Raw genomic sequence first — 27771 nt, 5'->3', positions numbered from 1 at the left:
GTTCTCCAAGAAGGCAGTAAAGGCACTCCCTTAGGGAGGACGAGGGCCGGACATGAGAATGGGAAACAGAGAAAGCATAGTTCACTTAGCCACCGTTATGAAGAAATACAATACAATATTATCCCAAAGTTATGCTACTTAGAAAATACTTTCTTCACTTCCAACCGTAGAAAACAAAACCAAGCTATACCTAGTTTTTCCCTAAATGACTCATTCTTCTTCTTCCACAAAATGAGATTACAAGAGAAGCCTGTATTTTAAAAAAGGTTTTTATTTTAATCCTTCCTAGAGGAATACAGATTTGAATGAAATACATTCATTCCATAAATACATTAGCAGCAAAACCCTCCCACCAGAGTCCTCTCTACTCCAGCCCAGAGGCTGCCCTTTAGAGCAGAACCTGTTCCATCCACCGTCATCTCAACGATGTGTCTGCTTCTTGCTGAAAGCAGGATATATGTGTGAGATCAAGTGAAAGACCAGATGGATGGATGAATTAAATACGCTGGGACCCTGAAAACACACCCATGTGGTGACCATCAAGCCTTCCATACCTTCGAAATCCGTTGACACCCACCATGCTTAACTGATGAGAGCCTTCACCACAGACAACTGAGGCTTAACCTTGCAAACGCACTAATGTCTGAAATCCCTCGTCACTCTGAGTTGGCAGCATTTTAATGGTGTCTTGTTCTTTCTCGTAGGATAAGCCAAATATAAAGGATCATTCCCTCCTTCTTTCCACAGTCCGAGGTACCACTTTGCCAGCTGAGTCCACATGTGCTTGTTGTCAGGAGATAATCCAACAGGCATTATTTGACTCACTACACCTCCAGCTCCCCTTTGTCTAGAGGCTAAAAGCTTTACTGGAGAGAGAGAGAGAGAGACATGTCTAAACCTACAAAGATCTCTAAGGAACAATAACAGGTGTCTCAAACTGGCTTCCATCAAAGCTAGTTTTTTTGGACAGTGGCCCAGATGTCTCTCCTTTTCTTTTCTCCACCATTGCCTGTTGCCTGGCTGGTTCTTTTTTATTTGCCCTTGAGGCATCTGCTGAAATTCTGGGAAGATCTACCCTAAACTCCCAAGTAGCCAAGAGAGACTAAGGCAGGTGGTGCTTTAAACTTGTCAGCTTAAGTCAAAGCAATAAGCTTACACTGCTGTGTTCCAATTCATTCTGGGATGACTTAAGTCACAACAGTCTACATAAAACACAACACCAGAACCACAATCAGCAATCGGGATGACAGTGAGGCAGGGACCAAGTTTAGAGTGCTACTACATCACAGGGCCGGGAGAAAAAAGGAACAATGGGAAGAATTTCAAATAAATCTGATTTGTCTGGGCGGAGGACAGCTTTGACTCAGGTATAAATGCATCACCTAGTTTATCATGAAAATAAGGAACGGACTCCAGAAGCTGACAGTTTCTTCCCCATACATCACTTAAAAATAATTTACCCTGCTCTCTTTTCCCAATCTGTTCTAAAGTGTTTTCATTAGGATACTCTTCTGTAAGTGCTTTATCCATTCCCATTCAGTCTGCTTTGACTGTTGGCTGGAAGAAAATCAGAAACCATTTTATATAAAAACCACTGTAGTGGATAACCAGTTTCATGTTTTTCCCTTTTGCGTTTTCCATCCAAAATCGTTGGCTTTTTACTTATGTGCCGAGAGAGAGTCATCTGCTGAATACACGGCACTGTTGATCCGACAGTCTTCTGTCCCCACGGAGTCCGCTAGTTCTTCCTCTTCTGAGTCATCATCTTCCTCCTCCTCTTGTGCTGATGAACTGGAGGTGGGACCTTTGCAGGTTTTCAGATGGCGGGTGAGATGATATTTGGTAAGATAAGCCTTTGTACATTTTTCACAGACATAATCCCGTTTTCCCTCGTGAGAATTGAGATGTTTCTTCAAGTGATTTGTTCTCAAGAACAGCTTATCACACTTAGGACACTTGATCTGGCGTTCTCTACAAGGAACACGAGAGAAAACATTTGTTTTGGGGTTACAAATGATAAGTGAGGCACACATTTATTCTTCATAACCTCCTCAGGTCTTTGTCAGAAGAGCTCTACCATTCTAAAATCAGATCATGCCCCCGCCCCCCTTTTTTTAAGAAGGCTCCATGCCCAGCATGGAGCCCAATACCAGAGCTTGAACTCATGACCCCAAGATCAAGACCTGAGTCTAATATTTGATTTTGCCTATTTGGGATCACACTGTATGTATCTCCTTTGTGTCTGATGTGACAAAATCAATTCAAGTTGCTGCACTTGCAGCAGTTTGTTCCCTTCCAGTGCTGTATATACGACTTACAAATACACCACAACTTATCTGTGGTACCGGATTTGTCTTTTGTTTATGGATGTTTTGGTGCTTTCCAATTATTTATCATCACAGGAAAGACCACTATGAATATTACTATATTTGACATTGGTCTGCATATGCATGAGTTTCTTTAGGGCACATACTCAGGACCGTATAATTAGATAAAAAGATACGCACATCTTCAACTTCACTGGATAATATTAAACTGTTTTCCAATATGGCAGTATTTCTTTTTAAGATTTTATTTTGAAATGGCATCTGGGTGGCTCAGTGGGTTAAAACCTCTGCCTTCAGCTCGGGTCATGATCCCAGGGTCCTGGCATCGAGCCCCGCATTGGGCTCTCTGCTCAGCAGGGAGCCTGCTTCCCCCTCTCTCTCTGCCTACTGCTCTGCCTACTTGGGATCTCTGTCAAACAAATAAATAAAATCTAAAAAAAAAAAAAAAAAGATTTTATTTTGAAGTAATCTCTACCCCTAACATGGGGCTTGAACTTACAACCCCAAGATCAAGAGCTGCATGCTCTACCAACTGAACCAGCCAGCTGCCCCTCTAATGAGGTAGTATTAATACATTCATGCCCATCAACAGCCACTTGGGAGTTCCTGCTGCCCCACGTTCTCAACTGGAAGATTCAAATTTGAACATTTTTGACAATTGCCCAATACATAATGGGATCTCACTATGGTGCTAATGGTATCCCATTTAACAAAAAATTACCCAGCTCAAAATGTCAGTTGTGGCAAGGCTTGAGTAACCCTGGCTAAGACATCTTAGAGCTGAAAAAAAAAAAAAACCTAAGACATCATGTATATCAGGAATTCTGTAACTCTTTTTTTGAGCAGCTGAACCCTACATCTTTTTTTTTTTAATATTTATTTATTTATTTTGAAGATTTTATTTATTTATTTGACACACAGAGATCACAAGTAGGCAGAGCAGCAGGCAGAGAGAGAGGGAGGAAGCAGGCTCCCTGTTGAGCAGAGAGCCCAATGCAGGGCTCGATCCTAGGACCCTGGGATCATGACCTAAGCTGAAGGCAGAGCTCTAGCCCACTGAGCCACCCAGGCGCCCCTGAACCCTACATCTTACAGGCTCAATACGCAAAACAGATAAAAAGCGGTCAAAATCCTTGAAGAAGTGGTAGGGCGCAGTGAGAAGTTCTGAAGTCTGGCCTCCTTACCATTTCTACCACCTTCTCCTAGCAGGAGAGGGCACTGAGGAATTCTGTAGAGTTATGGAATGTGGAAAACTAAGCCCCTGCCTTCACAGAGTTTATGTTCTAATGGAGGAGTTACACCATTAAACAAAAAATACATAACATCATATCAAACAGTAAAAACTATTATGGGGAAAAAAAAAAAAAAACCCCAGGTAAGAGTGTTGGAGTTCTATTTTAGATAAGATAGTCAAGGAAGAGGGAAGGGAAAAATGAAACAAGATGGGATTGGGCGGGAGACAAACCATAAGACTCTTAATCTCACAAAACAAACTGAGGGTTGCTGGGGGGTGAGGAGGTAGGGAGAGGGTATGTGCTGTGGTGAGTGCTATGAAATGTTTAAGCCTGATGATTCACAGACCTGTAACCCTGGGGCAAATAATACATTATATGTTAATAAAAATAATTTAAAAAAAAAAGATAGTCAAGGAAGGCCATTCTGAGATGACAATATTTTTTTTTTAAGATTTTATTTATTTATTTGATAGAGAGATCACAAGTAGGCAGGGAGGCAGGCAGAGAGAGGAGGAAGCAGGCTCTCCGCGGAGCAGAGAGCCCGATGTGGGGCTCGATCCCAGGACCCCGGGATCATGACCTGAGCTGAAGGCAGAGGCTTTAACCCACTGAGCCACCCAGGTACCCCAGATGACAACATTTTTGAGCAAAAACCTGAATGAAGTGGGGTAGGCAGACAAGGTCCTGAGACTGAAGTGTGTTTAGTATGCCAGAGTCTCATCAAGGGTTGGCAGGGGCGGGGGAGCAATGTGGCTAAAGCAGAACATGAGTAGAAAAGTAAGTAAAAATGAAGTGGCAGAGGCAGTCTCATACCACTACATCATGAAGGGACTTTCACACTTTCTAACCCAAGTATGATGGGAAGCCACGGGGGAATTATGAGCAGAGACAATACAGTCTGACTTGTGTTTTAAATGGACCACTCCAGTTATTATGACAGAATATAGTGCCTGTATATGCATGTCTGGGTAGAACAGGAGCAGAAAGACCAGGAGCAGAGAGGCTGGCTGGAAGACTACTGAGCTGATCCAAACAAAAGATGCTGGTGGTCTGGACTAGATAAAGCTGAATGGAGAATGGAACATTGGGTTAAAGACAGCTCTGAGGTGTTTGGCTTAAGCCACTGGGATGAACAGGGACACCATTTCCTGAGCTGATGATCAGTGGGGGAAAACCAAGTTTGTGGCGGTAATATTAAGAGCTGAGTTTTGGACATACCAGGTTTGAGCTGCCTTAGTGGACATCCAAAACTGAAAGATGCTCAGTGGATGGTTAGATATATAAGGCTGGAGATATAAATCGTAAAGATGGTATCTAAAAAGCCATGGGACTACGGAGATGACCAGTAGTAAGCATCCCTGCTTGGGCTCTCAAGTTGCTCTTTCTGAGGGAAAGGGCCAAGTCAGTCTCTGCCACATGCCTCACACTCCCCTCAAACTGTGGGAGAGGAACTCCTGCACTTGCTTTAGGGCTGTAGCTAAGTTTTTTCCTAAGCAGATAAACAAAATGAATTTCAATGCTGCTATATCCATTTTGAAGTGTCTAAAGGTAAAAAATACAAACATCTCTCTCCCCTATCATGTGCGCACACACGCACTCTCTCTCTCTCTGCTTCTCTAAAATAAATAAATCTTTAAAAAAATATTTTGAGTAGTGCTTAATTATGAATGACTTACACACTAGGTTAAAGCTCTGATGATCTAAAAACTTTTTATCCCATGGGAGTTTGGCACGGAGGGTTATTATGTTTCACCGTTGTGACAAAGCGTGTGGATCCACACTTAAAGAAAATTGTTTTCATTGGTGAATACCTGATTAAGCCAATTCTCAAGCCCAATGGAGAAACAGTTACACCACTAACCTCAAAATAATTTATATTGCATTATGCTGTGAAATGGCTACAGAAAAAGCAAGTGCAAATTTAGGCATCACCTAAAAGAAGAGAAAGTCAAAGTCAAGGAAGAAAATAATTCCATTTATTAATAAGCACAGATCATATCCAGGATATTGTCTTTACTTCTGGGTACCAAATCTGAAACCAGGTGATAAGAGGGAAAGCTGCAGAAATTAGGACATTAACCCTGATGAAAACAGGGTTTAAAGGGAACATGACAGCAATCATTAAGTACTAAAGTCTGTGAGTTTAAAGAGATACTAAACCTACATGTATCATTCCAGAGACAAGTGTAGAGTGAATGGATTGAGGCTCACATAAGCTGATTCAAGCAAAACTTTTCCTCAAAACTAAATAAATCAGTTGTGTGGTATTCTAGAAGAAACCACAGTACCACTTGCCAGAGACACTGTGGAAACAAGCCTTTCATCTGGATGAACTCAGTAGCTCTCAACACTGGCTAGACATCAGAGTCGATTGGGGAGGCTTTAAAAATTACCACGGCCAGGGCTCTACCCCTAACCAACTAAATTAGAATCCCTGGAGGCAGGGCCTTGGCACCAACTGTTTTTCACATCTTCCAAGTGATTATTATAAGCAGTGCTATGGGCTGAATGCTTGTGTGCCCCAACCCCCAGTAAATTCTTATGCTGCAGACCTAAACCACAATGTTATGGTATCTGGAGGTGGAAACTATGGGAGGTAATTAGATTTAGATGAGGTCATGAAGACTGGACCCCCCATGTTGGGATAAGTGTCAGAAGAAAAGACAGACCAAAGCTCATCTGCTCTCTCCCAGTGGGGACCCAGCAGGAAGGTAGCTATCTACAAGCCAGGAAGAAGGCTCTCATGAGAATCCAACCATACTAGCAACGTGATTTGGGATTTCCAGTCTCCAAAAGGTATTCTGTTATGGGAGTTCAAGCTGGCTAACATAAGCAGCTGGACTAAATGATCCCAGAGATCTCTTTCGGCTCTAATGATGTATAATTCTATATAGTATTTGATAATTCCTATGTCTAATTTCTAAAATTTCACACTAATAATGGAGCTCTCTCATGAACACCGTTTTTTAAAAAAGTCATTTTGAGAATTATGAATGTAGATCCAAACTTATTTGATATTTTAGTGTCTCAGGTTGCATTTTTTAAAAGATTTATTTATTTATTTGAGAGAAAAAGAATGAGAAAGAGAGGCGCATATGTGAGCAGGGGGAGAGCAAGAAAGAGAGAAGCGACTCCCCGCTGAGTGCAGAGCCTCATGTACGCCTTGATCCCACGATCCACGAGAATATCATCTGAGTCAAAACCAAGAGTCGGATGCCCCTCAGGTTGCAGTTGATTAGGAATCAGACAAAAGTGCGAATATGAAAGCAAAGTAGCTAACTAAACCTTAGAGTAAGAATATCAAGTCTTGGGATGCCTGCGTGGTTCAGTCGGTTAAGCATCTTTTGGCTCAAGTCGTGATCTCAGGGTCCTGGGATCAAGCCCCATGTCAGGCTCTCTGCTCAGCGGAGACCCTCTTCTCCCTCTCCCTTTGTTGCTCCCCCTGCTTGTGTGCTCTCTCTCAAATACACGTTTAAAAATCTTAATTAAAAAAAAAAAAAAAAGAATATCAAGTTTCCACTGAACATGACTTTCTAAACAGTACCTCCATAATACAAGCTAATGTCTTCTCCCTCTTCTAACATTTGCTAAAGGCTCGGGCCACAAAATCTATTCTTTTCTCTTTACCACAACTGTAACTAACACAACCCGACATTTAATTACACTTGGATTCATGCAATGAAGTCTTAATGGGTCGAGCAATATTTGACCTTCTCCTTCAATCATCCTGTCCTGCTGCCAGAGTAATCTTTACAAAATGGACATCTCACCATGACATCCTTTTCTTAAAGTCCTTCAACGTTTATACAAGAGTATGAACACACCTTAACATTACTGAACAGTATTCTTAAAAATGGTTAAGACGGTGAGGCTCCTGGGTGGCTTGGTCATTTTAAGCATCCGACTCTTGATTTCATCTCAGGTCATGATCCTAGGGCTGTGAGATGGAGCCCTGTGTTGCTCATGGGGCCTGCTTGAGAATCTCTTTTTGCCCCTCCCCCATCTAGCCCTCCACCCCCACCGGCCCTGGCTAAAATAAATAAATAAATAAATAAAATTTTAAAATGGTTAAGACGGTAACTTTTATATTACGTGGTTGGGTTTTTTTTTTTGTTTTTTTTTTTTTTTTTAACTGTAATTAAAACACACACCCAGCACAGTGCCTGCTACATGGGGAGGTAAAACCCTTCAGTGGCTCCCCATTATTTCCAGAAAGAAATTTAATTTTCCTAGTTGGATAAAAGGTTCATGACTTCACTGCTGCTTCTCTATCATTCTCATATGTACACTACGCTCTAACTGTAAAGAACCACGAGTTCCACAGTCCTTCTTGTATCTGTGTTTCTAAATATGTCTAGATATTCCCACCCTTTGACCCTTCTTTGCCTCTGTGAATAATTTTAACTTATCTTTACACTTAGCTCAGACTACCAGGAAGCTTTTCCAGCACACCCTGGCCGGGTCTGTGATCCCTCTTCCACAGCCTCTCAGGATCTGATGCTTACTCTAACTGCAACGTGGTACGGTAGTGCTTTACTGTTCTGGCTCTCTTAGTGGACTCTGAGCTCTTTAAAGACAAAGTCTATGTCTTTCATCTCCGTATTTTCACCGCTTGGCATAAAGGTGGGCATCAAGGAGGTACTTAAAAAATATTTGCTAAATGAGATTACGTGTTGAAAAAAGTAAGTAAATAGAGGAGAAAATAAGAAAAATAAAGCAAACAAGTGAAATCTTCCAGGTTAAACCCGAAAACTTAGATTTCCAACCTTCATTTGGCTATGTGAACACAGGAAGCAGCTACCAAGGCAGGAGACAATGGGTCAGCACTTGCAAGAACTCAAATTCACCACCTAAGGAGCATGTGGGCTGTGGGGTAACTTACTGCGTGTGGATGAGCACATGCTGCTTGAGGTCCTGTCTCCGCATAAACAACTTGTCACAGTAATCACACTTGAGATTCTTCTCACCCGTGTGGATAACCATGTGGGACTCTAGGTGAGCCTTCTGGGTGAAAGACTTGTCACACAAAGTACATCTGTAGTTCTTCTGACCTGCACATTAACCCAAATTGTCACACTGTGAATAAAACAATCACTAGCATTCTCCAGATAAACAGACACATGTATGGGTATGTGGCAGAGGCAGGAATGAAACAGAACTGATAAATGGAACATCACTCTCTAGAGCTATCTACCTAGAACCAGTCAGAGAAAATGAATTTATATTCTGCAACAAAGGCCAGCGAAGCTAATAAATCTGACCTCCTTCGAGGACCACTTACCTGTCTATTATACGTATTTTTTTTTACTGTTTATAGCTGACACATATGAAATCTGGAAAGAAATTACTTATAATCCTAGCAACCAACCTAACCCAATGATGTTTTAAAAACCTCATGAATTGTAACATCTGTGAATAGACAAACATACTTTTACAACCTACAGTTTTCTTTTTTAAAACATATGACCTCATAAACTAGAGGCGAAAAAAAATCCTTCTAAGAATGCAGAAATAAGGGGCGCCTGGGTGGCTCAGTGGGTTAAAGCCTCTGTCTTTGGCTTGGGTCAAGGTCCCAGGGTCCTGGGATCGAGCCCTACATCAGGCTCTCTGCTCAGCGAGGAGCCTGTTTCCTCTCCTCCCTCTCTCTCTGCCTGCCTCTCTGCCTACGTGTGATCTCTATCTGTCAAATAAATAAAATCTTAAAAAAAAAAAAAAAAAGAACGCAGAAATAAGATTACTATAAGTCAGGGATTGGCCAACCTTTTGTAAAGTCTAGTCTGTATCTGGAGCTTTGTGGGTCATATAGCTTCCATCATGACCACACAGTCTTAAATGCAAAAGGACAAGGCAGAATTTTATTTTCAAAGATTTGGGGAACCAATGACCCAGCCAAGAAAACCAAGATGTCATCGGTTATTTTGCTGTATTTAAAAAATATGTGCTAAAAGAAAGGGGTTGGTTTACATGGAGTTTAGTGAATGGAAACTCAAAATACAAAATTTGGCAGTGTTGACTGGACAATATTCACAGGAAAAAAAACTGGCTCTGGCCACTGACTAGGAACAAGGTCTATGCAAGGCTGAGTGTTTCTACAAAATTCCCTTTGCTTTCAGTCCAAACACGCATCAACTTCCTGATGAAGTTCATTTTCCCAGTCACCTTCAAACTATGGTGGGGGCACTTAGAAGGTGAAACATCGTAATAATGGGAGCTAACACTGAGGAAGCACAATTATCCCACCAAGATTTATCACCCAATGAAGTCCTGCTGTCAGCTGCACTCTTAAGGCTAACTGCACCTAGAAGACTAGCTAGCTGCAATTTACTATCCCAATTTCTAATTGTTGCGAAATTCCATTTCGATGGTCTAATATAACTTACCTGTATGTATCTTGAGGTGAGTCCGCAGGTTGCTGGGATCACTAAAAGCCTTGCTACAGAAATCACACTTGTGGGGCTTCATACCCATGTGACCCATAAAGTGGACATGAAGTTTGGAAGGAGAGATAAAAGCCTGGGGGCACATTGAGCACTTCCACTTCCTTTCTTTGCTGTGGCTTGGCCCATGGCTGCTGCTGTGGCCCTGGCTATGAAGATGGTTATGGATGTGGCTGGTAAGGTGAGCTTTGAACTCTGTATAGGAATTGCACTCCTTGCCACAGTTACAGAGGTGCACATCTGGGTGTTCAGGAACACCTTCAAAAAAAAAATTACTCAATGTCTCCTCGTACTTAAATTTTAAAACTCGTTCTTGATATTAATAATGTTGCTTACAATTCTCCATTCTACCAAAATTTCCATCTTGCCCACTACCTGTAAAACTGGAATGTCTTGTTTAATACTCTATTCCCAGCATCACACATAGGGTGCTGGGCATAAAAGCAGCACTTGTACATAATGGATTATAATACATCTTTCCTAGGCAAAAAAACTTCCATTAAAAATTTTTGCAGTATAAACTCTAATAAAACATTGCTTGTCATCACGACACAGTGCAAAGAAAAAGACTATGAAGGTTAAATCAGTTAAAGGACCTTCTTTTCTTTATGAACTTAAGTTACAATGGTACTGGCCTCAAAAAAGCAGCCTCAGGAACTTCAAATACCCCAAATCAAAATCTTAACACAGAAGTTCCTTTCATACAAATACTGCTGGATTGATAACATTCAGCTTGTGAAGAACCTCACAGATTTTAACACTTCTAACATAGGGGTAATACCCTGCTTTTATATATACAAATGTATGTGATTTGCTTCCGCTAACATATAAATCATTACCAAAACTACTTCTGGTCCTTGGTGTTTTTACTATGCTAAATTCAGGAGAAACAAGTCTCATAGTAACTTACCCATCTGCTGAGCATAATCCCGGCTATAGTAAAAAAGCAGTTCATTTTCGGGAGGGATATCTTGTGAGGTGCAGAAATAGATTTTTCCGTCATGGGGATAAGCCACCAAATTCTGCTCTTCCCGGTTCCTAAGTTATCACATTTAATAGATCAAGCATATTAATTTTAGAATATATACTAAACATATCATATCCCTAAGCAAAAATTCTATATGAAAACTTAGAACTATTTTCTTTGGGTCATTTTTCTAATTCCCTATTCTATCAGGAGGGACACAGAAAACAGAATTCTTACTTCTGTCCATCAGCTGATTGCCCTTTATAGTCAGAAACACTACAGTGTTTCTGAAGTAAGAAAATAAAGTAAAATTAAGTTTTAGATGAGCAACAGCACAAAGACACAGAGCGAGCTAGCTGAACGAGAGCTAACTGCAACAACAGCCTGAGGGTTGACTAACAGCAGATATAAAGAGCAGGTACCCACTTGTAAATTCAATGATGACTGTATTATTCCTTACTGCGCTGGTAGGTTGAATAAACTATTTAATTTTAAAAAAGGATAGCTTCTTCTGTTTGGGTTGATTATATAATCACTATTAATTAACAACTACTGAAGTGGAGAAGGTAAAAAGCCTTAGTCCTGAACGTATGTTTAGACATCAGTATAATCTGGAATTTTGGGCTCTTCCCTATTCTATGCAAAGCTTCCTACTGAAAAACATCCAAATCTTAACCATCTCTTCATCCCAGACTACTCTTACCTGGCTTTGCGCACAAACATCATCCAATTACATTCATTTTCGTCCGTTGTAATGATGCAGAATTCTAGGACACCATTGTGGTATATCTGCGAACAGAAGGCAAACATACATGTCAAAGGAACTAACAAGCAACACAAAGTGCTACTGAATTTCGGCTACGACAATCCCATTTACTCTGCAGTAGGCCTCTGCTTTCCTAGTCAGTGTGGAACTCCACGGCTGCCTTCTAACAAGGCGTTCTCTCTGTCATATCACCTGGCCCCCATCTCCAGCAAGGTAATAAAGACCACTGGAGACCGATAGTTAGTGCTCAAGGTATAGATACAATGACCTTGCTGTTCATTATTCACACTCTGGCTGGACTGGAAAAAACAAACAAAAACAGCCTATTTGTCTTCATCACCCACCGCATGGTGACAAGGAGTGACTAAACAGACATTAAGGTCACAGAACCATCTCTTCTCAGTCTTTCTCCAATGGACCTAGCGTTCTTCTCTATTCTTTTCCGATACCAAAATTAATGTCCCCAATGCTGGCAGCACCTTACCTTTCCAATGTTCGCAAGACCCACTTTCCTCTCACTTCAGTTTTGCAGGCATCATTCCCAATCTATTGACTACAAGTGAATCTATAAACATGTTAAAGGAATATCTGTTTACATCAAAACCCTGCATTTCCAGGATTTCCATTAGAAAACGAAAGAAGTGATCCGGGGCTCCCCGGTGGCTCAGTCAGTCAAGCATCTGCTTTCAGCTCAGGTCATGATCCCAGGGACCTGGGAGATAGCCCCACATCTGGCTCCCTGCTCAGCAGGGAGTCTGCTTCTCCCTCTCCCTCTCCCCCTGCTTGCACTCGCTTGCTCTCTCAAAAATAAATGAAATCATTAAAAGGAAAAAAAAAACTAGAGAAATGATCTTAGCTTCCAATCCCAGAACTGTTTCCTAAGCTAACTATTTGAGGGATGTTTTAGTTGATTACAAAGTAAGACTTTCATCATATAAACAAATTCCATGCCCTCAGCTGCCTCAAGTAATTAAAATGAAGAACTACTGGATTATCTAGCAAAGGGAGGACTATAAAAGTTTATTTTCTAAATTCCATAGATGGTGTTTTGCTAAATATTATAATTTGGCTACAAAGAACAGAAAGGATGGAATATTAAATAAGTGCCTGACAGGTGAATGGCACCATACATGTCTTGGCCAATTTTGCTTTTACATCACTTTTAACTACCTCACTATAGTAAAAACACCCAAAAGTCACAGAAAAGCTTCATGAACACTGACCTTCCAGATATGGTTGACTGCCTTGTCTGTCCATTCCGCTACTTCCATGGAGTGGCTCTGTTGGCCAATGAGAGGCCCAAAGCAAGTCCGCACAGGAATGGTTTCTCCAGTCCACACACCTATCAGTGAAAAGATACCAACTGCCCCATCAATGATTTCAGCATCTAACAAGATACACAAGAGAGAGTGGCTTAGCTCATGTAAAGAATGTTATCTTCGGGGAACAACTACAGATATTCCAGCACTCCTGTAAGGTAGCTAAGTCTTATGGGTTCTATCCTATAAATATAGAAAATGTAACAAGCAGATTAAATGTGGCTCAGAAGAAACATGCAGAGTAAGAAGCAGTATCAGAAATCCCTAAACCCAGTGTTATACACAAGGAACCAAACCAAGTCCCTCCAAGTGTTACTTTGGAATTAATACATAAAAAAAGACGAGAGAACATTACTCAATTATCAAAACATAAAGCAATTACTACAAAATGAATCAAACTTATAAAATGATCTGTGCTTAAAGCACTGCTCGATACTATCTAAGCTGTTTTAACATTTTCAACTGACTCATACCCAAACTACAGCTAAAAAAATAATGAACCTAGCTTGATACTTTCAAAGAAATGGACAGTAATTCAAAAACCATTTTTTAAATTATTGTTTTAATTTATTTTTATTTGACAGAGAGAGAGACAGCCCGAGAGGTAATACAAGCAGGGGGAATGAGAGAGGGAGAAGCAGGCCTCCTGCTGAGAAGGGAGCCCGATGTGGGGCTCAATCCCAGGACCCAAGGGCCACGACCCGAGCCAAATGCAGATGCCTAACAAATGAGCCACCCAGGCGCCCCTTAAAAACCATTTTAAATTCAAATATGGGTAACCAAACTCTGGCAGTCTGTACTTCTTATTCCTTTTTCTTAAGGGATACTAGACAATTTATGAACATTCAATCTGACAAAGGTTATCAGTGATGAATTTACCATGTTTTATAAAAGAAACTTAAGTATCAAGGAATGTTTTGCCATAATTGTTAAAGAATGATACAGCCAAGAATAAAAGTCTTCAGACTCAGGCCACAATTCTTTCCTGTCTTCAATTCTGATTCTAAGAAAGAGGAACTTTCTCAAGAAACTTTCAACTTGATTTATTGCTATCACTGGACAAACATTCCTAGAAAGAAAAATCTTAAGAAGTCAATTAAGTAAATTGACTTCCGAATCAACCAAATAATGACTAAATTATACATATCCACTTTTACAACCCTAACCTACAAAGGAAGAGAACTGACAGGCTTTTATGGTTCCCAGATTCTTACCAACTTCTGCTCCCACCACTGACTGGCGGAGAATAAGCTGCTTGGGGAGAGAAAGCCTTGCTCTGCTCTCTATTGGAGTGTCAGGAACAAAAGTCACTGGTCCGTGATCGGGGCAGTCTGAGGGATAGGCTCGGTCACAGAGAGTGCACCCTATGGATAGGAAATTTGAGAGACAAAAATGGGGTTAGTTCAAGCAGCCTGGTACCACCTACTTTCTTATTTAAATGCTAATTACTCAACTATAACCAATAAAAAGCAAAGGTCTAGTAAAAATACTCTGATCGGGGCATCTGGGTAGCTCAGTTGGTTAAGCATCTGCATTCAGTTCAGGTCACGATCCTGGGGTCCCCACATGGGGCTCCATGCTCAGCCAGGAGTCTGCCTTTCCCTCTGCTCCTCCTCCTCCTCATTCTCTAATAAATAAATAAAATCTTAAAAAAATACTCTGATCAAACAATCACTTTCTTACACTAAGCTACATATCCCACTCTTACATCTCTCTCCAGTAAGATCTGATTTTTTTTTTAATCTCACAGGACAATTTTACTATTCAGTCCATAGAGACTGACTAAAAAGAAACACTATATTAATTTAAGAAAAAAGTACATTGTCTCTTACATAAAGTAGATACATTAGACACATAATACCTTTAGATCTGATATCTAAAGTCCCAAGATTCCAATTCTACCAAACTATCTGAGGAAACTGGAGTTGAAACACCATCATGCAAAGCCACAACAAAGATGATGATAACATAGATCAAGAGTCAGAGACACTGTTTGCTTTTGCTTCACTATTAACAAACCGGTCACCCAGGTTTTGATGAGATTCTTAGGACAAAAAAAAAAAAAAAAAAAAAAAAGCCAACAAAAAAAATGCTCTTAGGGACAGTAGGTTAGAATCACATTCTTGCAGACATGTTTGCTTAAATTTCTTAATTTCTTACTGTTCATATGTTCTTTTTGCAGTGTCAAAGGGTGCTGCTCTCTACGGTTACTGTAACTTCACTTTTCCAAGCTCATGCGTGTCATTCTCCATAAATCTTGTGCTCTACCACTGCTAAGGAATAGTACACGTGACCTATCAGTCACTGGTTATGTACAAACTTTCCAAATTAATCCACAAAACAGTTGGGAGTACATCAACCGCAGAACCACAGTCATCTAAGTATTTTTTTTTCCCCTAAGCAATCATTAAACATTTCTCCTTAAATGACATAAAATAGCAGTAGGTTTTCATATTTAGGCAAAGCAGAAATAATACCTTACTTCAACTATTACTTGACTAAAAGTTCTTTGAAGATCAGATTAGAGATCACCTACACTGGTGAGAGCTGATTCTCCAGTGCTCTTAACAAGACACCAGGCTAAATCTCCAAAGGAGAGTCAGGTTTCATAGTGCAAAAAAAAAATACTTGGGAGTTTCTCTGAAAATACACAAATGGCCAATGAGAACATATAGAGGTTTGACATCATTGTCACTAGGGAAATGCAAATCTAAACCACCATGAGATGCTACTTCCCACCCACTCCACGGCCAGTAAAACAGCTATAACAGAAAGTGTTCAGAAGATGTGGAGAAACTGGAAAACACACACACTGATACTGGGAATTCAAAATGGTGCAACTACTTCAGAAAAGTCTGGCAGTTCCTCAAAAAGTTAAACACGGAGCAATACCACTCCTGAATACATACCCAAGAGACTTAAAAACATTTTCATACAAAAACTTGTAAATGAATGTTCATAGCAGCATCATTCACGATAGTCACCAGGAGAAACAACCAAACGTTCATGAATGGAAGGTGGATAAACAAAACGTGGTCCAGCTACATGACAGACTATCATTCAGCCCGAAAGAGGAATGAAGGACGGATACCTGCCATGACATGAATGAGCCAGGACAACATTATGCTAAGGGAAGGAAGACACACGAAGCCACATGTTGTGTGCTTCCATTATATGAAGTGTCCAGAACAGGTGAATCTATAAAAAGTAGATTAGTGGTTACCTGAGGATGGTTGTGGGGAGGGAGGGGGTTAGAAGGGTGGGAATGATGAACGACTCCTAGTGGAGCACATTTACCGGGTGATAAAAACATTTTGGAGTTAGATAGTAGTGCTGCTTGCACAATCTTGTCAATATACTAAAAACCACTAAATTGTATAATTTAAAATGTATATGTGAATTCTATTTCATTTCCTTGTTTTTAAGATTTATGTATTTGAGAGACAGAGCGAGCATGAGCAGAGAGAGGGAGAAGCAGACTCCCTACTGAGGAGGAAGCACAATGTGGGGCTTGATCCCGGGACCCCAAGATCACAACCTGAGCTGAAGGCAGATGCTTAACTGACCGAGCCACCAGGCACACCAGCATAGCTCATTTTTAAAGAAACAGACAAAGGAGCAAGGGGTTCCACATGCCCACTTAAAAAAGGATCAAGAGACTTATTTAGGACACCTCATCTGCTAAGTTAATGAGCCTACATTAATCACATTCCCAAATTAAGACATTTCAAAATTATAATTTCCAGATTTCAAAAGATTAACATAGTTTTCCTCATTGCTTGGCTCCTGAGGCACCAGAAGCTTTGTCCTACTCCTCTGACCCTCCTGTTCAGTCTACTTTGGAAGCTCTTCCTCCACCACTGCCTTGGCATCCCCAGCCTTTCTACATTCCACTCTCACTAGGAGATAATTCCACCCCACATCCATGGCTATAGGTAACGTTTTATTTATTTATTAACATTTTATTTATTTGTTTGAGAGAGTGAGAGAGAGCATGAGAGGGGAGAAGGTCAGAGGGAGAAGCAGACTCCCCATGGAGGTGGGAGCCCGATGCGGGACTTGATCTCGGGACTCCAGGATCATGACCTGAACCAAGGGCAGTTGCTTAACCAACTGAGCCACCCAGGAGCCCGTAAGTAACGTTTTAATACTCAGGATCCCTGAATATCTGCAGACAGATCTCTGTGCTCCATATTAAAGTCTCAATAAACATCTCTCCTGGGTATTTTATACACCAAAATCAACATGTCTGAAACCAGACTCAACATCACTCCTCAAAAACAAACAAAAAGGCAGTCCTCCTCCACCATTATCCTATGGAGTGGTACCACTATCCACCTAGTTTCCCATGCCAGAAACCAGGGATATCTATCTCCTTAACCATTCTCTCCCCCAACTTCAACCCATCAGCACGCTCTACTAAGTTCTTTGTAAATATTCCCCCACTTTCCTCATCATCATTACCTCCACTCTAGGTTAAAAAATCACCTTCCACTGAAATTACGGCATCCTCTTCCTTACCTGTCTACTCGCCTCACACTGCAGAGAGCCCCCATCCCAAACCTCACTCCTTAAGACCCTTGACTGGTCTTAGAAGACCCTTTGTATTCTGACTCCTACTTCTTTCTCATCACCCCCATATTATGCTTCAGTAATTTTTAAGCACATAAAATTTTTTTAGTTCTAGGCATTTATGGGTGCCAGCTCCTGTCTGGGACACTGTTTATCCTGATACTCAGCTGCCAACATCTTTCTTGCCCTTCAGGTCTGTGCTAACACATGCACAGCCTCCCCTGGTAAGTCTTCCCTGTTTCCTCCATGGCCTGGTTAGATGCTCCCCCCTGAGGCTCTTTGAGACCTCATACTTAATCCCATCTTCCCATTTACCATACTATATTGTAAAAGTTTGTTTACTAGCCTATGCTTCCCATCAGACTATAAACTCTTTAAAGGCATGTGTCGTCTCTTACAGACTGTTTTCTACCCTGCATCTAGCATACAGGCTAGCAGAGAATAAGCCCTCGAACGTTTCCTGCACGAATGAAGCATGTAGTGACACCAACAAATGACCAGTTTTTATATTGCTTTCTGTTATTGTTGTCCCACGTAAAGAACTTTAACATGCCCAACTATAGTAATTTATATGCATTCTGAACAAAAATAAAAATTGCATCTGTATCTTCCTACATTTTTCCACGGGGATTAAAAAAGTACACATAATCTAATAAGTTTGTCTTACATTGAAAAAACACATAGCATGTCACGTAGACAATATCTCACTGAAGTTTACTTCTATAATAACTCTATTTCTGAAACCCAGGGAAATGTCTTGAATACTATTGGGCTGACCTTATCTGCAAAATACAGAAGGAAATGACTATGGTTTCCTTACTTCAGAATACTTTAAGAACCAACAAAATGCCTATATGTCATTTGGCTTCACGAGGAAAAGGCACATTAATATAAAGGACAATACACAAAGAAAAATTCCAAAATCTAGTCACTTTCTATACTCCCTTAATGTCTGACTTTGTGATTAAATCTGTTAGAGATGTTGGCCCTATCTACCAATATTTCCAAAAGAAAAAGGCTAAACACACTCACAAATTGTAAACAAGGTTGCCATATTTTCCTTGTTTGAATTGGAGTCTTCCATTTGCAGTGAAGGTGGTACAAAAGAAAGACTGTCTGAAGATACATCTACATGACCTGTCCCCATAGCAACCTCCTGGGTGATGGAGGAGACAGCCACAGGTTCTAGGCTTAGGCCAACTTCATGAAGGGAAACAGATTCTAGGGAGGCGAGGTTGTGTGAGGTAGAGAGTGCCACGCTTACAGAGTTGGTGCTCATGGCCACGGTGTGAATGGAGTCACTGAGGGCACTGTCAGACATCCCGTTGACCCGACTTGCAATATGGTCTGTTTCCATGACCACAGGGAGCTCTAGGCCATTCCCATGAATGGGTATCACACCACCATGTCCTACAGTGTCTGCTGCAAGGTTGTTGCTCACAGAATCTACAGACAGAGGTTCGTGACTTCTGGAGCCATTTGGGATTTGGGAATGCTCGCCTGCAACACCATCCATTGTAAGTTCTTCTGCCATTCCATCTGTAGAGATTGGGCTGGTAACCCTAGAGACGTTCTCCATAGTGATTGTTGTGTCCAAGGCCACCTCATGGCCATCACTGGGGTGAAGACTTTGGGCACCATGTGTGTTCACAGAGCGAGAGTCTATTGAAACAATCCCTGGTTCTAATCCAACATTTCCATTGGACTGATAGGGATCTAGAGCTGAAGCGTTATTGGCGATAGATAATGCTGTATTACCATCAACATTTATAGAGTTAGGGTGGATATACTGAGGAGGTGGTCTGTCAGCTAAATAAGATAAAATGCCTGAGGAAAAGGAAAAGATGAGATATCACTTTTTAGTACATTGTTAAATATAGGGAATTCCAAATGCTAGAAACCATATTCCTTACAAATTTAACTAAATCTCTTAACCACTTTGTTGGTTTAACTGATATACCTTATAAAAATGCAATGTAAGTAGAACATAAAATAATCTTCTAGCTCCTTATTTGGTTAAATTGATATATATGTACTTTATAAATAGCAACATGCATATATCATAATTCAGTTTTCCTTGTGAAACTGAGAAACTGTAAAAGATTAACTATGTTCCTTTGAAGTCACCGGAAATTAAGCATTTAAATGATGCCTTTAAAATAGACATAGTTGCAATTCCTGAGACCCAAGGTGCTGAAATTTGTTCTATCAAAGTTAAAAGGTAAAATGATTTAAAAGCAGGTCTTCCACATGAAAAATTTAATTAATAAAATTTAAATATAACTAAGTTTTAAGTTATTAAACTATCATAGCACATTAGGTTCTATTCAAAACAAAAGTCACAATTGAATCTGCTTTATTGAAACCAAAAGAAATATTTGAACACATGGACTTATCAGGATGTGGTGAAATGGTTCTTGCTGCATTGCCAGTGGGAGTGTTAATTACTAAAACCTCTTTGGAACATACATGTATTAAGAATTCCAAAAATATTCATATGCTCTTGCACAAGAAATTCCACTTAGGATAATCCTGCCTAAATGCATTTTATAGATATTATACACAAAGTCATTCCTACAAAAGTAACAACCTAGAAAAACCAAAGTGTCCAACAAGAAAGATTGATATATAAATAAACCATGGAATATCCATTCAGTAGACTGTAATGCAACAGTAAAAAGAGTAATTATGGAAACCATGCAGCAGTTACAGAAAATAACTACATAAAAATACAAAGTAGAGAAAGATAAAGATATACAATCATATAAACAGTATTGTCTTAATTATGAAAAACAGTAAAAATTCTATACACCAAGATAAAAGGCAGGAAGAAAGTACACCAAAAAGATGGATGAAGGGACTATGAGTGGTTCTCTCCCTATTTGCTAAATTTTGTAAATACACGCTTAGAATAAAAAGTCAGTAAACTTTAAAAAAAAAACAAACTTTAATTTATTATAAACAATGACATTAGCAGGACACGTGGCTGACAAGAATTACCACTGCAGAATTATAAAAACTGAACCTAGGAAATACCGGAGGAAAAAGGGGAAAAACTGTTTATGTGCCATTAAGAAATTAAGCCTAGTCAAACTGCTATATTAATGTGTTATCTGTACATTCTAAGAGGAAAGGTACAAAAATCTATGTATTTTTACCCACCTAGAGATTAATATCCAATACTGACAAACAGAAAAAAGTGTTATTCAAGTCTTCAATTAAGGAGGTTAAGAGGAGGCTCTAGTCTTTCTTCTAATGTCCCAAATAACCATAATACTTACCAGGTAGAATAGTTCTGAAGTAACTGCTCTCCAGGTGGGGGTAAGGTGGTGGAGGTAGGGTGTAGTTTCTTTCAGGCAACCCGCACATCACCCCTCGATCCCCAATACCCATGGGGAGCATCAGAGACAAAGCAGAAGGCAAAGAGCTCAGGGAGGGACCCAGGTTTGGAATTGCCACTGGCAGACCTGTGAAAAAGTTTTTTCTCAATTAAAAGAAGGTAAGTACTTAAAAACTCTCTCTATAATCACTAAACTCTTTGGAAGGTTTCTGCATATGGGGGGAAAAAAATCTCACCTAAAATCCCTTTATATCCCCAGGCAGTATTATGCAGACATCCACAAATATGTCTTAAAGGTAGTTCTCAAGTTAGTTTAAAATTGAAAATATTTAATTACAATTAAAAGCCCAGTTTAAATACAACTTAAGAGAACAAATCACATAGAGATACAATGGGAAAAAAGACCAAAGTTCACAGGAGTGGTCTCTGAGTAATGATATTATGAATTTTTTTACTTTTTTACATTTACCATTTTATATGGTGAGAATGTTTTACTTTTAAAAAATTCATAGATATGTTTATACTTGGAAGTTAAATCCAAAATTGTATAAATATACTTTCATATAGTCTTTTGTACATGTACTGTATTTTGTGATTGAAAAAATTTAAACTTTAGATTACATCTACCTTGGACTATACCTGCAAGGTGTAGAAGTGACTCTTACCATGCCTAAGTATAACAATGAATACTCACTAACTTGAGCAGTGTTGATTTGCATTATTTTTGCCTGTGGCACTATTTTTTAATATGCTTTTCCTCCATAATAAGAGTGTTCACTAAAACAAATGCCTAACATTCCTTTTGATTAATGCCTCATTAATCAAATAAGTTAAATACTAATAAAATTTTTTAAAATTTCTTTTATGGACACTGAAAGGAATGTGGAGACCATAGTTTAGATGAATTTATTTAGCTGCTGCATTTAGCAATTAAGCAGGTAGTTCCCTACAGAGAACTATTTAAACAACTTAAAGATTTAAAATACTCTTAAACATTTTTTTTTAATTTTATTAAGTAATCTCTACAAACTTACAACTCTGAAATCAAGAGTCACATGTTCCACTGACTGAACCAGCCAGATGTCTGCCTTAACTCTAATTTTGATTTAAGAGAGACCAATACAGGGGCGCCGGGGTGGCTCAGTTGTTAAGCGTCTGCCTTCGGCTCAGGTCATGGTCCCAGGGTCCTGGGATCGAGCCCCACATCGGGCTCCCTGCTCAGTGGGAAGCCTGCTTCTCCTTCTCACACTCCCCAGGTTGTGTCTCTCTGTCAAATAAATAAAATCTTTAAAAAAAAAAAGAAAAGAAAAAAAGAAAGCCCAATACATTACGACATCATAGATCATTAAGAATAGCTTGTTTCTGGGCGCCTGGGTGGCTCAGTGGGTTAAGCCTCTGCCTTCGGCTCAGGTCATGATCCCAGGGTCCTGGGATTGAGCCCCGTATCGGGCTCTCTGCTCAGCGGGGAGCCTGCTTCCTCCCTCTTTCTCTGCCTGCCTCTCTGCCCACTTGTGATCTCTATCAAATAAATAAATAAAATCTTTAAAAAAAAATAGCTTGTTTCTTTTGTTTCAAAAGAAAAAGAAAATAAAACAAATAAAAAGGTTTTACAAGTATAGTGATGGGGGAAAATGAGCTTTTTCTATAGTATTCCTCTGAGTACTGAGGCTCATGGGAGTTACATGTAGGAGCTCCATCTCTGGTACCTCCTCTTTGAATTCTAAGCCTGGGGCATTTGCAGTTGTTGCCAGTTTCAGATATAATAAAAAAATAAAGCTCAATTTTTCTTAATTTCTGGGAACAGTTAGTAGAGTAACTTTCATTCTCTTCTATTAACCCAGGGACAGAGTTCCAAGGGTGTGAACCAGATGAATCGATAAACCTAGATAAAATGCCAAGTCAACTACATCTCTAGATAAAGGCCACCAACCCCACAAGAGAACTAATCAGAAAAAACTGCTTCTCCTATCCACCAGAACTCCAGTAGTCCCCAAAAACATTTCTTCCATGATGGTGCCACATGTGGAACTGGTGTGCAGACGTGCTTGGCTTCTCCTTTACACTCTTAAAGGGGCTCTATCTCCCTTTAGGATCCACTGAGAACAACTATGCAATGAAGTGAGGAAATTCAGTCGCTCTCCCTTACTACTCACCTGGAGCAGGGATGGCATTGTGAGTGGGTGAAGCAGCCAACCCTAGATGACTCCCTGAGACGGGCAAGGCATTGCTCACAGAGGATGAAGTCAGCTGCTCCATCCCCACTGGGCTCAGGTTCATTTCATTCATCCTAAGGAAGAGCACACACAACCAGTTAGGCAAAATCTTACCTCAGTGATTCCATTTAAGTTACTGAAGAACTTGAAACGATGGGGGTAGGGAAATGAGAGCTGACCAGCTACTACTTCATTTTTATGCTTACAGTTCTCTGAGACAGAGGGTCCTATTCTTTCTACTGATAAGGAAACTGGGATTCAGAGTCATTAACTCAGTCAATGACACAAAGCAGAAATAGGCTTTAACTCAGGTGCCCTTTGTTCCAAACCCTATGCATACTGACTGAAGCAAACTCCAATCCTTAGAGCACATGGCAATTAAGAGTTTGGTTTTTTTTTTCAATCACCAAGTTTCTTCTTTCACAGTATTTTCTTCAGATGGCAATGAGACTTTTGTAGTTTGTTTTAACTCACTCAAAAGATAATTTTTGTTTTACTAAGAGTTACAATGATACAGAGTCTGAATTAGATTATTAACTGTGTGAAGAAGCACTGTATTTCCACCATGGATTAGATTTTAATAAAATTCTGTATAAAAATCTTAATATCTGCCATATAGCGAAGTTCATTATGTAAGCTTTGCTACATACTTTATAAAAATTTACTTCATATTCTCTCACCAATTCGTCAAAATAAATGAGGAAACCAGTCTCAAAGAAGACATGTCATACGCACCAAATCCTAGCAATTAAGTAGAAGAGCACAGATGCTGCTGCAAAACACTGCCAAGAAATTTCTTAATATATCAAACCTCTTTTTTTCAAATCTACAGACCATTTTTGTCAAGCCAAAAAATCTGAGAATCACCTTTTCTATGCAACCTATCTTACATCATCTTTAACAGTATTATCAGAATACACTGGTTTGAGCAAGATGCTTGCTATTGGAGGCTATCAAGAACTATAGTTCCTATGTCAGGATTTAGAGACTGCCATATTATAAACATTATAATTTCAATAGGCTAGCCAACAGGTTATCTGAAGGTTACTAAAGTCCTCCAATCCCAGACCACCTGGGTGGCTCAGTCGGTTAAGTGTCTGCCTTTGGCTCAGGTAATGATCTCAGGGTTCCTGGAATAGAGCCCTACAGTGCTGAGTCGGGCTCCCTGCTCAGTGGGGAGTCTGCTTCTCCCTCTACCCTTCCCCCCTGCTCATAATCTCTATTTCTCAAATAAAATCTTCACACACAAAAGAAATCTCCAATCTTATATTGAGAGTAAGCATAGGGCACAGTAATGCAAGTTCTTCTGTGTCTATCCCATGGGAGGAGTAAAGAAGGAAAGGAGGAATCAAATGAATCTACATATTCCTTAGCAGTGAAAGCAAACCTAAATAGGTTTTAATCTGAAAAATGGCAGTATCAGCTATCAATAAACCTGAAAATAATAATAGCTCACACTTACTACTCCCTTACTATATGTATAAGGCACTGACCTAAGTGATTTACATGTAATTATTTCACCTAATCTTTATAACTGCTGTGAGGTAGGTATTATTCTTGATCCCATTTTAGAGATGAGAAAACAGACTCAGAGAGGCTAAGAAACTTAATCCAAGATTATGTAACAAGTGACAGTTGGGATTTAAATCCAGGTCTTCCAATTTAAGAAATCTAAGCCGAATCACTATGTTGTGCACTTAAAACCAATATAACATTGTATGTCAACACCTGAAATTAATATAACATTGTATGTCAACTACAATAAAAAAAAATTTTAAGACTTTATTATTTATTTATTTGAGAGAGAGAGAGAGAGAGAGGAGACACCGCTCAGAGGGGGAGGGCGAAGCAGGTTCTCGGCTGAGCAGGGAGCCTGATGCAGGGCTGGATCCCAGGACCCTGAGTTCATGACCTGAGCCGAAGCAGATGCTTAACTGACTGAGCCACTCAGGGGCCCCTACAATAAAAAAAATTTTTTTAAAGAAACTCAAGCTGTTAACTACAATTAGACAATTACACTAAAATAACCATTTCCCTTTTACACAGTTCCAATAATTAGGATCTGTGTATTTATATTATGGGTTGTGTTTAAAGTCCCACGTAGACCTGTTCCTGCATTATTCTACATCCACAGGCTTTAATCTTACCCTAGGCCAGGTAGCTCATTAAACTAAACTCTCAGACATTAATAAAATGAACGAGGTTCACAGTGGAGAACAGGCACTCTGAAATATTTGATTTGGATGGAGCAACGCATTTTCATCGCCACTAGAAAGGCAACTAGAAGTACATGACAAATGAGGTACACCTTACAAAGGAGAGCACATTAATAACAGTATTTAATTATGCTATAAAGAGTGCAAAAAAAAATCCTCATAGCCTAAAGAAACAATAGCTACCTTAATTTTCCAAGTTTCTAGGCGTGGGTTGGTTTAAAACAGACTTTTCCCATAACTTTTTATAGCTATGAATGTAACTAAAACTCTACAACCACAGGAGCAGGAGGTTACAATAACTTTTTAAAGTACACTTAAAAGTCTACAGCTTCAAATCCCATTCTAAAAATTCCTGAATATTAATCTGTGTACCTAATCTCCAGATAAAAATCAAAATGGTGTTTCTAGGTTGACTCCTAGGCCTTCTCAAACCAGTTCAAACCAGAGTTTAATGTGAGAACCTCAGCAGATTTCTGCTTCGTTGTGAGTCACTAAAACGTGATGACCTCAGCAGCCATAAACCAAAGGTAACTAGTATCTTGCAGAGGGAAAGCAGATGAAGGGAATTTACAATATGATCCTCATAAGACTCTCTCTCTCTGAAGTACAATTCTATTCTACCTACCTTTCTCACAGGAGTTTCTGGGAAGCAATCTTGGAAGAAGGGCCAAAATCATACCAACCTCTTTCTTCTTCCCTACTCACTCCTGGTAAAATCATTTCTTTCACACTTCTACACTTTATGTGTGTGTTTTTAACTGACCTAGGAATAAATCATTTGCCAGTTGCTAATCTTATGACTTTTCCTTAGAATCTTATGCCCTTTTCTTAGAACAACATATAAGAAGCTAACTGAGGGGCGCCTGGGTGGCTCAGTGGGTTAAGCCTCTGCCTTTGGCTCAGGTCATGATCTGGGGGTCCTGGGATAGAGCCCCACATCCGGCTCCCTACTGGGCAGGGAGGCTGCTTCTCCCGCTCCCATTCCCTGCTGTGTTCTTACTGTGTCTCTCCCTGTCAAATAAATAAAATCTGAGAAAAAAAAATTAGTCATGTTTAAAAAAGAAAAAGCTAACTGAAATGCAGCCACTTTGCAAAATGCAAGGGGCAGTTTCAGCAACTTCAATGAATTTGTTTTATATTCCTCCATCCTAAACATAGAGCCTATGAAAGGGTCCCAAAAGAACAGCCAAACCTAACTATATCTGGCATATTTCTGTACTGACATGGTATTATTAAGTACTTTAAACATTAGCATGAAATCTGCAAAACTAATCACTTCCACCTGCAAAATTAAGAACTTAATTTCTCCACATTACCGTCCAAGTCAAAAGATAAACAGCAAAATTCAAGGTGAAGCAGGGTGAAAAGCTAAAAACACACTCTGGAATTCAAATCAAGATATTAAAAGCTCAACTCAAAGGCATAGGGAAAATGTCAATGAGCCAAAAATCCATGTGTGGCTATCTGGAACTATTCACATTTGGAGTAAATGTGGTTGAATCAAAGTATATTCAACCCAATTCTGGCTTCTGGATTTCTTGGTCCTTTTGGGACATATACCCATTTGCAAATCGCACCTGTAACCCTCCCCCAATAGCATCAAAAAACAAAGAAAGGCACTCTAAACTCTCCTTTGCCAAATGTTTTCCAAAGACGTCACCAGCGCGGAGCCAACCAAGCTACTCACCTGTGATGCATCTGCTTGGGGCCAAGTGTCAGAGAAAAGAACACACGGGTGGCGGGGAACCGGCATCAGGGATTGCGTTCCAGGGTCACGTGCTACCGCATCTTGCTTACAACCGCTGCACAAACGCGGCCACTCGGCCCCGCGGCCGCCCAGGGCCGCCCAACTTCTCCCGAGGGCCGGCGGCCGCGCTCCCCGCCGCAAGGTGGGGCATGCCGAGGGACACCCGGGGCTTTTCCTCCAGAAGCTTCGGGAGGGAGGCTGCCCAACCTGGGGAAAGAGAGGACAAGGGCGGTCACCAAAACAGGGGAAGGGGATGCAGGCCCCGTTCCCACGCCACCGGAGAACCCAGGCGCTGCGGACGCCGCCTCCCACGGGCGGCCGGCTGACTCGCCCGCTCGCCGGCTTAGGGCCCGCAGGCCCCGCCGCCCTCGCCCCGCCCCGGCCGGGCCCGTGCGCAGCCCACCTGCCGGTCGCGCGGGGGGCGCGCGCGCCTGCCCCACCGCTTTGTTCCTCATCCGGGCAGAGCTCGCCTCGGGCCCTCCCCGCCCGCTCGACCCCCGCGCCCCGGGGGCCGCCGGCCTAACGTTTCCCGCCCGGCCCGGCCCGGCCCTGCCCAGCCCGCCGTCTCCTCAGGGCCGCACCCTCCGAAGCGCGTTTCCGGCTCCTCAGCCACTCGGGGCGCCTGCCGCTCC

The 27771-nt window shown here is 40.7% G+C and overlaps 1 protein-coding gene across 3 annotated transcripts; it reads right to left on the bottom strand.

Annotated features, from left to right (window-relative positions):
* Positions 1 to 252: 252 nt before the first annotated feature.
* PRDM4 (PR/SET domain 4) lies at positions 253 to 27771 on the bottom strand. Of its 3 annotated transcripts, XM_080810306.1 has the most exons (13): positions 27721 to 27771; positions 27080 to 27346; positions 23117 to 23250; positions 20905 to 21090; positions 18656 to 19450; positions 14266 to 14415; positions 12956 to 13119; positions 11670 to 11755; positions 10910 to 11037; positions 9943 to 10257; positions 8445 to 8613; positions 1461 to 1971; positions 260 to 866 (listed from the first exon to the last, which is right to left on the bottom strand). In XM_080810306.1, exons 2-12 carry the CDS (start codon positions 27088 to 27090, stop codon positions 1659 to 1661), a joined length of 2451 nt encoding a protein of 816 aa, XP_080666432.1. In that variant the 5' UTR covers positions 27091 to 27346; positions 27721 to 27771; the 3' UTR covers positions 260 to 866; positions 1461 to 1658. The 3 variants fall into 3 exon arrangements, with proteins under 3 accessions (XP_080666434.1, XP_080666433.1, XP_080666432.1); XM_080810308.1 differs by having other exon boundaries at positions 253 to 1971; positions 12956 to 13074; XM_080810307.1 differs by lacking the exon at positions 27721 to 27771 and adding an exon at positions 27543 to 27679 and having other exon boundaries at positions 253 to 1971; positions 12956 to 13074.

Source organism: Martes martes (genome assembly GCF_963455335.1).
Source record: "Martes martes genome assembly, chromosome: 8".
Classification (NCBI taxonomy): domain Eukaryota; kingdom Metazoa; phylum Chordata; class Mammalia; order Carnivora; family Mustelidae; genus Martes; species Martes martes.
Note: the sequence above shows the minus strand (reverse complement) of the source record. Positions and strands in the feature narration are given on the sequence as shown.